The 16,692-nt window shown below is 37.0% G+C and overlaps 1 protein-coding gene across 1 annotated transcript in view; it reads right to left on the reverse strand.

The window, feature by feature from the left end:
- Positions 1-908: 908 nt before the first annotated feature.
- LOC104166588 (endoplasmic reticulum resident protein 44-like) overlaps positions 909-16,692 on the reverse strand; it is a gene marked incomplete at both ends in the record, with an annotated part of 22,722 nt that continues 6,938 nt past the window's right edge. Inside the window, 4 exons of the mRNA XM_009706574.1 lie at positions 909-1,025; positions 2,389-2,446; positions 6,813-6,928; positions 7,399-7,583. Of these exons, the coding sequence (XP_009704876.1) occupies positions 909-1,025; positions 2,389-2,446; positions 6,813-6,928; positions 7,399-7,583 (476 nt within the window). The remainder of the gene's footprint in view (positions 1,026-2,388; positions 2,447-6,812; positions 6,929-7,398; positions 7,584-16,692) is intronic.

The following is a 16,692-nucleotide window of genomic DNA, read 5'->3' on the forward strand; positions in this document are numbered from 1 at the left end:
CTTGCACTTGGCCTTGTTAAACCTCAGGATAATGAGAAGAGATGTTTAAAAGCAAACCCCCAAATTCCATCTTATGAATTACAGCTAAAAGAAGAAACCCAAGGGAAAAAAAAAACATGGGGAGCTAAAAAGATTAAGAAGGTACCAGTGTTTAGACACAGATTGACGACCAAAAAAAAATAAATCATCACATGTTTTTTTATTACAATTCCCAGAAGAATGGTGATTCCACAGGTGGTTGGCTACCATTTAATGTACTTATTTATTAGATAATGCTCTGAAGTGGTTAATACAATAACGTTTTTTCTACTACTTACTTTAACATTAAATTTTAAAAGCTGATTATAACTAAAGGATAGTTCACAACTACTTTACTCTTTCAAACTCTGATGGACATGCTGACATGAGTATTTTCTACCCTGACTAGAAGCATTTTTTCAAGGTCATAATAGATGCAAAAAGCACATAAATAACATTTATGTCTGGATCTTAAATCAACGTTTAGTCATAACATCTGTACAAATAATATGTACTTACTTCAGATGAATAATATAACCTACCCAAGGTGTTACACACCCATATGTACTTAGACACACACATTCTTACACACGCATACTCTTAGCATCCAAGTGTCCACACTCCACAAATCACCAGACACTTCTTGCATGATCTATATGCATGACTATAACCTCTTCGGTAGTGTACGGAACTATTACAAATCTGCCTCCAGTGAATTTCAAGTCTAACCAAAAAGCTCCAAAAGAACAAAAAGACATTATCTGACAGCTATTTTCTGCCAAACGCAAAAAAATGCATAAAGTTCTTTGGCATGGACTAGAGACCTTGAAAGAGACATTTTGGGTTTGAGAAAGAAACCCCAAAAGTAGAATGGTAGAAAAAATTCTTACCTCTCCATTTTCAAACGTAATTTCTCGAACTAGCGGTACACATTTATCTTGTGTCCATGCATAAATTAAATCAAAATTGGTTAGCGAGCCTAAATATACCATATCTGGAGCATTTTCCTGTTGAAAAGAAAAATATACTAGTTGAGAAACAGTAAAAATGACATTGCTACCTACAAAGAAGATTACCTATCTGACATAAAGTAATAATATCCATATAGATATTGAAAGCCAATCTTATACTAATATTCAACCCTTATGCATGCAACATTTGTACTAACTATGTTACAAAAGTACAAGAGGAAAATAAGTATTATATAGGATCATTTATGCAGTTAACTCCACTTTTTAAGACAACTTAATAAGAATTTAAAAGATACTTTGTTTCCAAATCAGGGATGCTTCAAATAAAGGCTTTTTAGACTTTTTTAGACTTCTGTTAGGTTGAGAAATAGTATCTCCATACTTAAAAAACCCATTTAGATATAAACGAAATGCAAATATTAAGCTCCTTCATACTGAGAGTTACAAAGACCACCAAAAAAAACTTCCTAATGTCCTACAGGACTTCGAACTGGTATTTTACATTTGCTTTGCCAAAGAGATATGAATAAATAATAGTTTTCCTTAATTTGCTAGTAGTTTTAACTCAGAATTCAGTGCTGCCATCTTTTAATGTAATTACAATTTTGGTTAACATGAAGTGAAGCATGACTTCGCAAGCTGTGGCCACGATTAAGCACACCTTAATTCAGAAATGCCATATAAATTAGGTAACCTAATAAATCATATTTTTGCAGACAAAAGTTTGAAATTCACACACCTCCCCCCGGTCTTTTTTTATTTATCTCTCTTTTGTAAGCAACTCTTTTTATACATTACATTTGAGAAAGGAGCAGATTTTCAGATATTAATTATGTTTCTAAAAAGCAATTCTTGCAGATTTTCTTCTGTACTGAATTTTTCCTCAAGTAAAACTACGTTTATTAGAGTTCGTTAACATACAGTTAATTTTACTAATTCCTTTTTTTCTTTTTAAATTAAGAGAACAGCTCTTAACCCTTGTGGGCTAAGACATGCAAATAACAGAAATGACAGAAAAATACTTAGTAATTGTCACTTGCTTCAAAAAACACGAAGCGCACTAGCTGTTGAACACAGATTTTTAAGACTTCTACAGAATACAAAGTATCTATACACATGATGAGTTGACTGTGTTTAAGAAAAAAAAAATTCTGGACATTGACATTTAAAATGACAGATTTAGGTTTTGTGCACTTAACTGGCAACAAATGAGATCTGGATCTTTTTCACTGACTCAGAAACACCAGTTCCTATGTTCCTATTTCTCACACTATTTAGTGATGAAATAAAATTAAGATTTGAGATACAGTAACCCGCTGAATGATCCTAATACAGTCTCAATTTGTTCATATTCACATATAATGACAATAAGCAGAATAAAATACATAGTTACACTTACCCCTGGTGGCTTGTAGATTACATTGTCTCCGCTAAATCTCTCTGCTTTTGAAATAGCCCTACAACAAACCAACCAGTAAGCATGTCTTGGTACAGACCAATAAAATAACTGAGATACCAAAAATCATGTTTTCATTTCCTATCCTTTCTTTACTTCTTCTTTTCCTTCAAAATTTGAGAATTAAAATCCTTGATCTTCAAAGTAAACTGTAAAGTGACTCCACAGAAACTTGGCCTGGCTAGACAAGAGGGCATTAAGGGAGTCAGCAAGACGTATCCCTAAGATTAGAAGTGTGGACTAAAGGCATTGAAGTGCAAGCGATGAATGCTGGGACAATTTTGCAAAGAGACCATCAGAGGAAAATGTTAATGAATTAATATAATCATGTAAAATAAATAAAAAAAACACACCCAAAACTATGCTTAAGGAAGGAGAGAAAGGTGGATTCTCGTTTGCATTTACTCTTCCTGTTCCACTGTTTACTCTAGAAATTTACATCTTATCTACCTTGATAAAGAAGGGCTTTGAGGTGCTCCACCAGCACAAGCAATGAGAAAATGGATAACGAATAAGGCCACACTGTCCATTTTACCCTCGAAACAGATCTAGAGAGCACAAGACACAGCATGCAGTTTCTGACCACTGATGATATGGTATGTGTATACCTGGAGAACACATGTAGCTCCTCCTTGGTATTCAGTTTACTATGTCACCTTTGCAAGTTCCTCCCCTGCCTCTGGAGTATTTTGTGGTTCCTTACTCCCAGTCACAACAGAGCACCCTGAAAGCTGCTAGCTTGCACCCCAAAAATTATCATCTCTTATTCAAACAAATGGGGACAGTTTGGCATTCAACACAGGAGATCGAAAAAATAACGAAAGAAAGTTCACAACAAAAATAAATCCTTTCACCACCTTCAGATATTGAAAGAGGCCTCCTCTCCCCTTCTCTCCCATGCCTTGCCGTTCCAATGTAACTCATGCTGGCAAGACAGAGCTGACTGGCTGCATACGTCACAAAAGAGTAAAATGAACTACCTATTTCTTTTCCTTTTAGCATAGGCTAAAAAGAAAGCATGTCAGCCTCTGGGAAACATTAGCCAAGTGTTCCAGCTTCTTCAATTATAGCACCTCTTCTGTGGACTTAATACAAGCATTGGTGAAGACTGATTGAGAGATGTAAGGGGGAGGAAAAAAGAGAAGTAAAAATATCTCAATTTATTTCACTGCAACTCGAGGTAAATCTTCCAGGGGTCTGAACAATTTAGAGGGCCAAAAAAAAGACATCATAAGGCTTACCCAAAAGTACCTACGTTTTATTTACTTCATTTGATCCAATTATACTTTTCTGACCACACACAAAAGACATCTTGCATAGTATGTTACACCTATCAGTATTTGCAACAGTTTAGAGACAAGCAGTTTAAAATGTGTTTTTGTATTCCAGATATGATGACTGCTCCCATAACGTGAAATTAGGCTTCTTTGTGACCGTCATCACTGAGGTAAACCACTCGCACCCCAAACAACCCTTCACTGAATAAGAAGAAAGCGAAGACATAGAAGCCACCTGCTCAATCACTGCTTGGTAAGCTGATAATAATCTATAATGAAATATATGCTCTAGGGTAAGCCTGTGGTGGAACCCAAAAGGTCGTCTTCTGTGTTCTTCCACTTCAGTAGCTGCAGTTGTGACAGATTTGTTTTAGGTAACTCAAAGTGGGGACATGATGTGAAAATTCCAAACACCTGAAGATACACCTTTTTAAAACAACTACCAAAATGGAAACACTTCAGTTTGCATTTTGTCTCTTCTTGAAGCAGTAACATAGAAGATGAACCTCTTCGAAGCAGGCCCCCCCTTCCCCATTTGCTTGCTAACATAAAACTAAAACAGTTCCTAGATTTGTCACTCTCTTTCATGAGTTACCTACAGTTCATCATAGCCTCTTAAGATAAAAGTACTTTTAAGCTGTTTGTTTTGGTTTTATGCATTTGGCTTCCTATGCTATGGCTTGATGGCACAAGGCCCTTCTATGTCTACAAACATTTCAGATTTATCCCTCTCTAGTTCTGCTTCTAAAATCTACCTCTAATAATCTCTTCATCAGTATCCCTCCTATCTCCTTCTGCTTATAAGTCTCTCATTAATCTTGGTCTGTGGTCACCTCAGATCTTAACAAAACTGTAAGGATCAGTTGATTTAAGAATAGTTTTAAGCACCAAGATGATCTGCAACTAAGTACCACTAATACAGTTTAAAAATAAGCTATTACAACTATGCAAAGCCAGAATTATTTTGGCATAGCATGGAACAGTTCTGCCATGACAGAAGTTAGCAAAGTAATTAATGTTTTCCTGTCAAATTGATTGTTTTGAGTTTATTTTAGCTTACTAGAAGTTTGAACACGACAGCTTGTGTTACCATATACCTCAAACCATATACCTGTTGAACTCTGTCCAGAGCAAAACCAGGAATCCCTTCCAGGGGCTGTTAGGATGCTCAGTCAGAAGAGTTCGACTGATCATGCCAGCTCCCCACGAAACATTTTGCTATATATAATCTGAATAGAAAACACTTATATAGCCAGTATCTCTCTTGGAAGTCTTTTCACATGTAGTTTTTTAGAAAGCTTGAGAGCCACAGCCACTCAGAGATGAAAACATTTAGTTTCCAAGGTCGCTGTCTGGAAGGCAGCACTTTAAAACACTAACAGCTACAAGCTAGAAAGGGAATGGGAGTCTGGAGAAGAGAATAACGATAAACCTGCTGTGCAATCTGTAGTTACATGGGCAAGTTACAAATAATCAAACTCTGATCTGTTCCATTATGTTTGCTTATTGCTTATATCTAAAGAAAAAAAAAGCCCATAGTTACTACTTCAAGAACAGCATCCAACAACCAAATGCTAACACCGAGTGGTGGGAGACTATTTCTCATTATCTGAAGTTGACAAATAGCAAACCAAAGACAGACTCAAACAACAGGAGAGAGGATCTTAAAAGTATTGTTATCTTGCTAATGATTTTTTAAAAAAAAAACCTGAAAACAATGAAAGGTCACAGGAGGGGGCAAAAAAAATCATTTAAAACTCTAATAACAACTCAGACTGGCTGCCCTGAGAACAAGCATGGATGCACTCATCAGAAAACATTTGAGAGAATGGCCACTCTTTAGGGATAAGACTGACAAACCTACAGACCACAGATTTACAAGATTTGATTATTCTCTCATGGCCAAGGCTGCTTACACAGTCATAGGATACCTAATTGGGAACTGAAGGAAAGCCACATGTACTCCTGCACACTACAAATACTCTCCTCCACCCCCAAACTTTTTTTAGGAGACATTTTGGAAGGGTAACCAGTGACTGACACCAAATTCTGTTCAAAGAGATGAAACATTTTCTACCTTGATACATCCTCTCAGTTTCTGTGCTATTCTTCACTACATCCAATTCAAAAAACTCTTAGGACAACTGTATACAGTATAAAAGCTAGTATAACCCATGCAAATTCCTGATCTTGTAACTGTGGGTAGACTGCAAACCATTGCATTCACATTAATGCCCAATCACTTTAAATTGGGTGGTGCTAGCGCATTAAACATTGCAGAATGAATCTATAATTGCATTTTATTATGCTACTTAAAAAGGGAATCACTCACACCCAATTTATTCTTCTTTCAGTGAAGATCTTTTAACATTTTAAAAATATCGCTGTAAATCTGTATAACAAGGAGAAATTTGAATTTCTGTAGGTTGTTCTTCTAGACTCACACTATGTATCTCATCAATGCAATTTCCTTTCTAAATCGTTACCCTGTGGAGTGACACAGAACTGGCACGAAACAGACCCAGGCACAGAAATCAGGCACTTTGGAACAAGGTCCTCTCTCCCAACATCAAAAGGAAATGAAAACACAACTACTGAATCATTCTTTTCAGAAAAAAAGGAAGGAAAAAACCCCTACCAAAAATGGTCATATTTTAAAGAAAAAAAAAAAATTAAGATGTTGCAAAAAGAGAGTTACTCACTCTGCAAAGCTAACAAGATTTTTGCCAAAAAGTTTTCAAACTCCTCTCTACTTGTTCCTCTCTCCTTCCAAAGAAGCAGGTTTTTGGGACACAACTGTCTAGCATCCCCCTCTAACCACCCCCCCCCTCCAATTACATTTAAACTGTACTGACAGAGAGTGAAAAAAAGAAAAAGGAAGCAAAAAATGAAGCTGGATTCCACAGCAAACATTAAGGCTAGGAAGAGTTTTCTCCTATCCTTTTCTCAGTGTATTTATATGTTAAGGTCTAGTCTCTTCAGTTATGCCACACTGAATGTATTAAAGAAGGCTATTCAATTAAATTATACACAACTCATTAACATAATTTCATTAATGAAGTCTTGCAATCAACAAATTTTAAAACTTACCCAAAGGCAGACAGGAATACACAATCATCATGCAAAATATTCGCTACTCTTTCAAAGGTTCTGTAATTGTCAGAGTCCTTTTGCTCAAAGTACCCAACAATATTTCTTCTGTTGCGCTGTAAAAATAAAGGTTAAATTATAACTTACCTCAAATTATCAAAAACTATCATTACTCCCTAAGGATATTAAATGCAGAGGTGCCATTAATTCAACAGTCGATAACTGTGGAGAAGTTATTTCTTTTCTGCCTTTTCAATATTCAGAAGCATCCTTGTGAATATTTTTCCAGTGAGGAATATTAGAAGTATCTTGTCAAATACAACATATGTTTCTTTTCAAATGATGAAAAGTAAAATAAGTAATTTGGTAGTGGAGTTATTGTAACAAAACAAATGCAGTTGGAAGTGATTATATTGGAATAATTTGTAATACTGGAAATGATCCAGTTTTCCACTCAGTTTCTGAATAGAAAAAAAAAAAGTAGTATATATGTACTCTGAATACATTATGTTTCACCAGTTTAACATTCAAAAGAAAAAAAAAAGAATAAGAATATATTTAGAAGGAATAAAATTGAAAGACTTACATCAAGAGAACTAATTTCTTCCAAATCCTGGACCTCCCGAACAGGGTTACTCTTCTGCTGCCTGATATAATCTGCTATTGCTGTCACAGATCTCTGGCCCCTGTATTCTCTCTTCATCATCATTCCATTCCGGAAGAGTTTAAGGGTTGGGTATTTGCTTATCCTGTATCTCTGAGCTATGTCCGCTAAAAAGAAATTAAGAACATAAAACCAAAACCCTACAAATACAGAAATAAATTGAACATGGTATCTTATACATGTGTCCGTGTGCATGTAAGTGGAATCTCTGAACCAGTAGTTCCACATCTTTAAACAAAAACAAACTTTAAAACAAAAAAAACAAACCCCTAAACACTGCCACAGGAGACAGAACAGACAGCAGCTACAGTATTTCTCACATGTACTGATCTTCATAAAAAAATCATGACCAAAATCTGGGTTAAGTAAAGACTCGACTTGGTCAGCTATACTCATTTAGTACACTTCCTAAAAACAACTAGGAAGGTCAATTTAAGAGCATAACAAGAACATGTGAATCTTAAAAAGCCTGCCAGATCTCAGTTAATTAATCCACATGAGAAAATTTTAATGAAATAAATCATCCCCTGTTTTTCTTTGAACTCACTATGATTTTTGTCTCAGTTACAGCGCTGGAAATGTAATTGTCATGTCTTAAATTTTAGAGCATGTGAACCCTGTGCAAAACATTTCTTGAAGCCTATGAAGGCCAGAAGATTGCTATTACAGTTCTGAGCTGTTCAGGTTTTGAACAAACACCCAATTTCAGGTTTCTACATTAAGGCAAACACCTCTCTGGTCAACCAGTGTCAGCATTTTCTTCAAGACAGCTCTTCATTCACATCTATACATGCAGACCAGCTTTCTTCTAGCCTTGGACCGCACAGAGCTTCATACAACAAAGTAACATGTATTTGCATTCATCTAACATAAGAGCACTAGCTATTTTCACCTTTATATAACAGGTCAGTTATTTAACTCTAAGTTATTTATTCACAAGATTTACAAATATGGAAAGGGGTTTTACAGTAGAATTAGAAGAGCGACAAAGAATAAAGCCAAGCAGAAGCAATAAAGCCCAGTTTCCCAGGAATGTGAGTTTTTACAGCAACCTTTGCTACAGTGCAGAAATTGGTTTTGTGCATCTCCAACATCCTGCAACTGCTTTCATCAAAGTTTGTAAGTACTTAATAATTTTGAATGCTCTTCCCTCTTTCAGATGTGGTTGAAGTTCAGCAAAAAGCTTCAAGGAGATTTTACAAGGGAGGACTCGAGAAACAAGGTAACCAGATACACTGTGGATTCTTAGGAAAACAAGAGTAAAATCAAACAATACAGACAAAGCATGTAATACCAAGTAGATTTCCACAAGCACTTTCCTTTTTCTTTGTTTAATTATGCCCTCTTGTTCACTCCTCCCTGGAAACGTATCTACAAACAAACAAATCTCACAGCCCCTGTGAAAACTGGGTGTCCTCTATAATAGAGTGGAATGTCATTTACCCAAACCTCAGTCATGTTTGTACCTAAATCCAACAAAATCCCTAAATACGAGCAGTCTGCCCACTTTGCAGAGCTGCTTAATCCTTTGAGGTGAGTCATTCCAGTCAACCTCACCCACCCTGCTTCCCCTTCTCCCTTTCTCTTTCAAGGAAAGGGAGAGATGGTGAACTTCAGACCAATTTCTCCTTTGGGGACAGAGAAGTTTCATCCAGTCAACAGAGAGAGGAAGGCATTGAAAGTGTGGGCTGAATGTGTGTCCTGTTACTTTTCACCGACTCCTTAGAGAAGTCAAAGGGTACACTTCAGGTGACCTGAATGAGCCCACAGCAGGAAGGCAACCAAATGAGGGGCCATCAGTTTATCTGGCACAGTACTGAACGACATAAAAACTATTCCTTTCTGACAAGAATGTCCTTTCTTCTCAATTACATATTTACCATGAAGCAGATTTGCTTTATATTTTACACCTACTCTTTTTTAAAGAGAATGGAGACAGAAGTCCTGTGAAAACTATTATTTAGAGGTAGTTGTCATGGCCAAACTGCTGATACTGGGCAGCTAACATACACCCCTCAGTCACAAACCAGAATTAAAACCCTGTGCAGCTGGAAATAAGTCATTCCCCTATGGAACTGCGCCCATAACTGTCCTCCAGCACCAAAAGCTCTCCATCTCTTTCAGACTTCTAAGAGATAACAAAAAAATCTGAATTCCCTGCTGCCTGGAGAACTCTCAGTGAAACCATCAGTAGTTGTAACTGCTGCTAAAACAGTACTGATCTCTTGCAGCTTTAGTTACTGAAAACAATCTTTGTACCAGCTGCACAACTTAAGTCTGAGAACTGAAAGCAAAATGTGCCCAGCAAAGGAGTAAGAACCAGGTCTACGCCACCAAAAATGTTCTCTAACATCCCTCAAACCAGTAAGCTTAAAAGCTTCACCAGCTAAGCCCAGTTCTTAACAAGCTTTGCATCACTATAAAATATCACAGAATTCAGCCTATCAATTTTGACTAAGAAAGGACTTGACTTGTTTCCTAAATATCCCAGAAGAGTTTCTTAATGCACTAATGCCAGCTAAAATTAAGGGCAAGACATTTTATGTCCTCAGAGTACTTTTATTTCAAGTTAATACAAATTTCTCAAGGGAAGATGCCACTATATTCAACGTTCACAACTATTACATCAATACTGTTTTCTTGCTTTAAATTCCACCACTTTTTAGTTAAAGTGCCTAAGAGCTGCCTGCAAAAAGGCAGCAAGTATGGTGGAAGGAATCGCTTTGTATTTGCTTGGTGGAAGACAAATGACAGCAAACCAGGCATTTGCTGCCCTTCTCTCCTGTTGATGCAAGAACCTTTGGTCTGCCGGTATGTCAGTCTATCAAAACTTGACCAGGGTCTAGTAAGAGAGAAGGAGCACTACATATGAAGGTTTTGTAGAAACACGTTGAGATTAAAGACAGTTACTATTACACAACTCCACAGCAAGAGAACACCAAAACTACACTTTTTTATCTCACAACATGGACTTTTCCTTCAGGTTATTTCCACAATTATAGGAGGATGCATGGGTTGCAGAATGGGCATTCAGGGGGTCTTGAAGGTTCTCCAAGATGGAGATAGCAGTCCCTAGGGATGTGGATCTTCATCAACTGCTGAAGTTGCATAAAAAAATTAATGGTAATAAAATGCCCGTTGCCAAGACAGAATTCAAACATTATTTCATAAGTCAGAACTTGCATGCTCTTTACAAATTACATTGAGATTCCATGAACACTGGTATTTGAACTAACACAGAGAGATGACAGTCCTACACAAGTAAGTATTTGAAAACCATCTTTTTACAAAATATAAAATGCAAGTACATGAAAAATTGTTTGAATTCATTCAAAAGTCAAATAGAGTAAACATTAAATGCTTCATTAAGCCCTGGCATTTGATACAGGTAGAGTTAGCATAAGCAGAGCAACTACAAAATTATATTCCTTTTAAAATTGGAAATACACAATGCAAATACATGGAATATTGTTTAAACTCATTCATAGATCGCATTAGTTATAGTAAATCCTAAATTAAATTTAAAAATATTTCCAGACATTCTCACTGCCCATTTTCTGATGAAAAGAGGTATTTGAAACAGATAAGGGTAACCCACCTAAAGGTGGGGGGGTGGGAACAAATAAATAAATAAATAAATAAATCTCACAGCTACAACTTCACATTTTCTTCAGGTAGTAAGGTACCAAAAGGAACAAACCTTGAGTCTGTATTTTGCCCAATTAATCATTAAATCACAAACCTACTGTCTATGTTACCAGCATGGTTTCATACTAGTTATGATAGGAAGCTACTGACATACTTGATCATCTTCTTGTCTTCTACAAATCCAAAATTTCAAGCAGAGCAATGACTTGAATTCAGACAATTCTGTCCTTGTTTTGCATGTATTCCTGTTGGCATACAACCATTTCCAAACTGCCCAGACTATTTTCTATTATTTGTTCTACAAACTGCAACAGGAGTGTCTTCACAGTCACTCTGTTCTCTTCATAGATGCACTGTATTGATACTTCTCCTGAACTACTGAAGAGAAAGCAAAGCTGCTTCTTACAACTAGGATGAGACAGCAGCTTTGTTGTTTTGAAACTTTTACATGAAGCCTGACATTTACACCCTTGTTTTCCAAGTCTCCTACATTGTCTTCTCAGCAAGATCCTCCAAGAAACCATGCTTTGTGAACTATCACTTGTGATCCATATCTTTATCATATCTCTTGCACTGTCAGCCATTTCTTTGTTGTCTGAGCGTTGTGTTCCTCTACTCAAAGGAATGCCAAAACCCATTTTGGGAGGATGTGTCAGGCTTTTCACATGGTGTGTACACACATTACCCAAGCTACAGCTTCAAGAAAGCCTGTGACTTGATTCCCAGAAGGCTTCAGAGTCCACTGTTCTAGGTTAACACCACAACACACCATCCAAAGAGTTCAGCTAGTATATCAGATCACATCACTGAGAATATCAAGTCTGTTGTCACTAAATTAAGATTAAATGTACAATGAAGAATATGTTGAAAAACCACACCAGACACACTATATTGAGGTAGGCTCCCAGCCACAATGTAGCTAAGAAGGTCCTTCCACTGAAGGACCAGCAATATTTACAGGGGTCAGGTATCACCCCGCCATTAACTCTGTCCACTGTCTTAGTCTTCCAGGGTCATAATTCATACCACCACCAAACAAATACTTATATTTTAAGTCTACAGGCTTGGCTCTCCAAAAACGCGTCCACTAGGATTTGAACAATACTGATAATTATCCTAAATGCTCACTTCATAATATAAGGCACCACTTGAAACAATTCAAATGCCGAACAGAGGACTAAAACAGCCTGAAAAATTATGATCTGGAAGAAAATCAAATTTCCAAAACTCAAATCCTATAAAAATAATTTCTGAAAATACTCAGTGTCCCTTTTTCTAAGTAGGGCCTTCATGTTGTCTGAGGAAGAGCTAGCACAAACCCAAGCTACTGCATTTCCGAATTTTGTTTTTACGTGATGGTTACAGGAGTTGCAGAGCTACATACATACATGTATAAATATATATACATATAGCTTGAATTTACAGGATCTAACACTAATCTTCTTTTGTGTCAAATCATCTTAACTCTTCCTCAACCCTTGTGCAATACCTTCCATCTCAAAGGTAATAAACTCTTTCGGCTGTGTATTTGAAGCTGGGAGTACCAAATGAGTGTTCTGCTTGCTTGAGATCAATCACATCTTTTGAAGTCCCTCAGGTTACCTGCCAGGGCACACTACAGATGAGAAATGAAATCTGTCTTTGATAGGTACCTTTTTACTTCTTATTCTGCAAGCTTTTTTCCTCACAAGTTCACTTAAGAAGGCCTTTTTACCTCCTACGTCCCCTACGTACAGCACTACATTCACCTTATTGTTAAGTATTTCGTAATACAGGATTGATTCTCCCCAGTTAAACTACTCCTCTCGTGACACTTGCACACAGTCTTAAGACGTGGGAATATTCATAGGAAGCAGAATCAGAAAGGAACTTGGGAGACCATCTAAGCTAGGCGTCCTACCCCAAGGGTTGGGATATTGGTGACTTGTATGACGGACCAAAACAGGTACAAGAAAAGCAATCAATGTTCTACGTTGAACTCAGCTACTAAGGAGCTGGGTAACAACAAATCTAGACCACCTTGTGCTGCAAAGGAACACTGACAACAGCCGTGCCTGCTTTTAGTGGGGCCTCATCAGTAGGCATCCCACAACCTTTTCTGACAGGCTAACAAAATGGGTCTCCTGAGGAGAGCCATCAACAACCTTTCCGAATCACTTCCACTTTTTATTTTATCCAAAGACAACGCTTTCAGACCTATCTTTTTTCCAGGCGAAGTGGCAGGGATGGAATGAAATCCTCCTGCTTGTTTCCAGTTTCATTTATAGTTCATTTATGAACCTCCAAATTTGTTATAGTACCAAGTTATTTTGCTTACCAAAGGCACAGTAGCAATACAATCTAAGTTAACTCTCTGAAGACTAACATTTAGCACACATTACAGGAATCGCCAGACGCAGAGAAATCAGCAGCTCACAGTTAGGAATGAGAGTACCGCTCATGGATGTTTTGAAAGAAAGAACTGTAATTCCCTCAACTGTCTCTCTAGCAAAGCACCTCTACAAACACCCCACCAGTGAGAAATCGTTCTCTGTTTGGAAGCACAAAGATTTATTCAAACCAGCTGTTGTTTTTTTAACTTGGAAACCAAAGGAAATAATGGTGCAGTAGAATTAAAGCTGCAATATATACTTTAATTTATAAGAATTCTGTACCACAAGTCCTAATATTGCATTCATAGAAACTGTTCAAAATACAAACTGTCCTCCAGAAACACGAGTTCTTCTATATTGCAATATTCACTCACAGAGAAAAGAAACATAGGAAATCCATAGTGAGTTTCCAACATTGCTGCTTAACACAAAGGTTAAAAAAAAAAAACAACAAAAAACAACAGAAAAAAAACCCACAAGCAAGCAAAAAAAACCCGATACCACCAAAACAAAGCCTTCCTACTAAAGTATATGCAGAAAGATCTATAATTTTATATGGAAGGTCACTTTTACTAGGTATTACACTTAGAATAGAGGTGCAGAATTTTCAAGGTAAGTGAATTACTAAATCGAACACACCAAGACCATCAAAGATTTTAACAGCAAACAATGCAGTGGAACTTAGATATTTCTAAGTTATAAAGAGATGAGGTCTTGGAAACTAAAGAGTACCTGCTTCATCAGATTTACCTTTAGTGTATGTCCACACCAGCTTAAAAACAGGCTGATGACTTAACTTATACATTTCAGTTATAATTATCTTCCACAATATTATAAACTGGTGTAAAATACAACACATACACAGGCTCAATATAGTGTTAATATTTAGATTTTGTATTTAATCACATTGGGGCTGATCACTTTCCAGAAAGACATCTTTATATTGGCTATAAGAGCAGACAGAATGATGGTTTTGTTATTAAGCATCAAACATTTGGCAGTGCATCAATAATTCTCTTTAATTTGCTTTACCCTCAGAAGCTGGTGTGAGCTGTTGGGCCCTGCAGCGTGCTTCAATAATAGTGCATTAAATGGAAAGTATCTATGCCTGGCTGACCATTCTGAAAGCTGTTTTTGAGTGGCCTGAAATCAGCTATTTGGATTCCCTACAGAGTCTTGGCTTCAAAAAGAAACAGATGATTCGTAATACAAATAATCCACCATCTCTAGAACATCATCCTAATAGTGAACTACTAGTGGTACGAAATCTGCAGGTATAACAAACCCCAAAATATTGGCATAAACCTTCTAGTGTTGCTAAAATATGTAAACACATACAAAAATATAGAAGTTAGCATGACTCCAACATTTAGTAAACTGCTACAGCAGGCCCAAGCTGGATAATATAGTAACATTCACCTTCTTACTAAAAAGCTGCTATTACATATAATAAAAATCAAGGTTAAAATAGTTAAAACTTCAGGACATACCCAATAGCTGTGTGCCATGAAATGTACCATTGCTTACAACCCAGCAAATAAACACTAGAAACCAGGAATGACATATACAGCTTTGCCATTTTAATTCAAAAAGGCAATGCAAATTGGGGAAAAAGACTTGGTCTGTCATTACATTTTAATTTCTCACATTTTACAGCTTCTGCAGAAGAAGTCATGCTCACCTACTACTTAAATTAAGGACACAAAGAGTAAATATAGAGAACTCATGGTATTCCAGCACCAAAAAGAAAGACCAAAACTCCTGGCTGCCTCAAACCACTTAGCCCACTACACTTACTCCCAGGGGAAGGAAGACAATCTCTGGTGCAGCATCTCCTCCTCCACCCAGGCCTTAGCTTTCTGTAACAAGCTCTGGTGAGCTCAATTCAACAAGCATATGAGGAGAAGATTAAGCAACAAGCTTCTGAAATGTTTCAAATACCTGGGTGGGTGTGGGTGGCAGGGGAGGGAGTTTTCTTAGGCACGTAACTGCTAAGACAAGAACATCTCATGGCTAAACACTGGGCATCCAGCAGCCCAAAGACTCTCCAAGTTACCCAAGTAACTAAAGCAGCAGCAAACAAAATAAGGACTTCAGTTGTTAATGTAAATCTTGACAATAAAACTCAACAACACAGGCTGATTTTACCACAGTCTTTTGTGAGAACTTTATAAGAAGTTTCATTGTCAGTATCTTGACTCAATGAAAAGATGAGCCAACCAGACTGTCAAACACTGAGGTAAGACTTATTTATTAAGGGTAACCATAAAAATCAAGTAGACTGAATGTATGGATGTCCATAATTTCCCCCCCAAGTTAATTTGAGAAACTATCACTGATGAAAGTGATAGAATATATGCAAAAGTATAAGTATATGCAAAAGTAATTTCAAGTACGTAGAGCGACTGGTTTAATAAGCTGATACAAAAACAATCAGAATGCTTGCTACAACTGCATTTCTTTTCTACAATTGCAAAGATCGGGGCAGTTTATTTGTGCAGATCCTGTAGTGAATCTCAGAACAAAGAAATAATAATAAAAAAAAAAATCAGTAAGAAAACTTCAGCAAAAACACATATCAAGCTTTCCCTGCAGTATACTCCTCCAAAAGATTTCACTGCCTTACTTGAAAACTGACTTTTAGGGATGGCAAATTTGAATACTTAATGTATGCTTTTTGTTAAGATCTTCCAAGCACACACCATATAGATGGATGACTGGCAGCAGAAGAACACCAAGTGTGAAAAAGAAAGAAACTGAAAATGTTAAATATTTGAGATCTGGGAAGGTATTTCAGGTCCAAAAAACAACTGCAGAACCAAAAACCAACCCAACAAAAACCCCCCACCTACCAAAACAAACAAACCCCCAAAAACAAGAAACCAAAACATGCCCAACAACCCCCCAAAAAATCTATGATTCTAGAAGAGGTTGTCCAGGAAGGAGGTAGGAAAACGTTCACTTAACAGAGACAACATTATAATGAGAAAGAAAAAATACTATCGGACATGTAAGTCAAGGAGACTAAAGCGTATCTTGTGAAGCACATTAAGTACAGCCCTGCCTCTCCATTCTTCTGCTGCTCTGGAAACGCTCCAGGCACTTGGCAGAAGTGTGCTGTTCTATGCTGTGTTCAAGGCACTACATCTGCTCAGAGGAGGAGATTGTACAACCCTGTGTAGAAAGTAACCGCTCT

The sequence above is a fragment of the Cariama cristata genome, unplaced genomic scaffold, assembly GCF_000690535.1.
Source record: "Cariama cristata isolate BGI_N322 unplaced genomic scaffold, ASM69053v1 scaffold13588, whole genome shotgun sequence".
Taxonomy (NCBI): domain Eukaryota; kingdom Metazoa; phylum Chordata; class Aves; order Cariamiformes; family Cariamidae; genus Cariama; species Cariama cristata.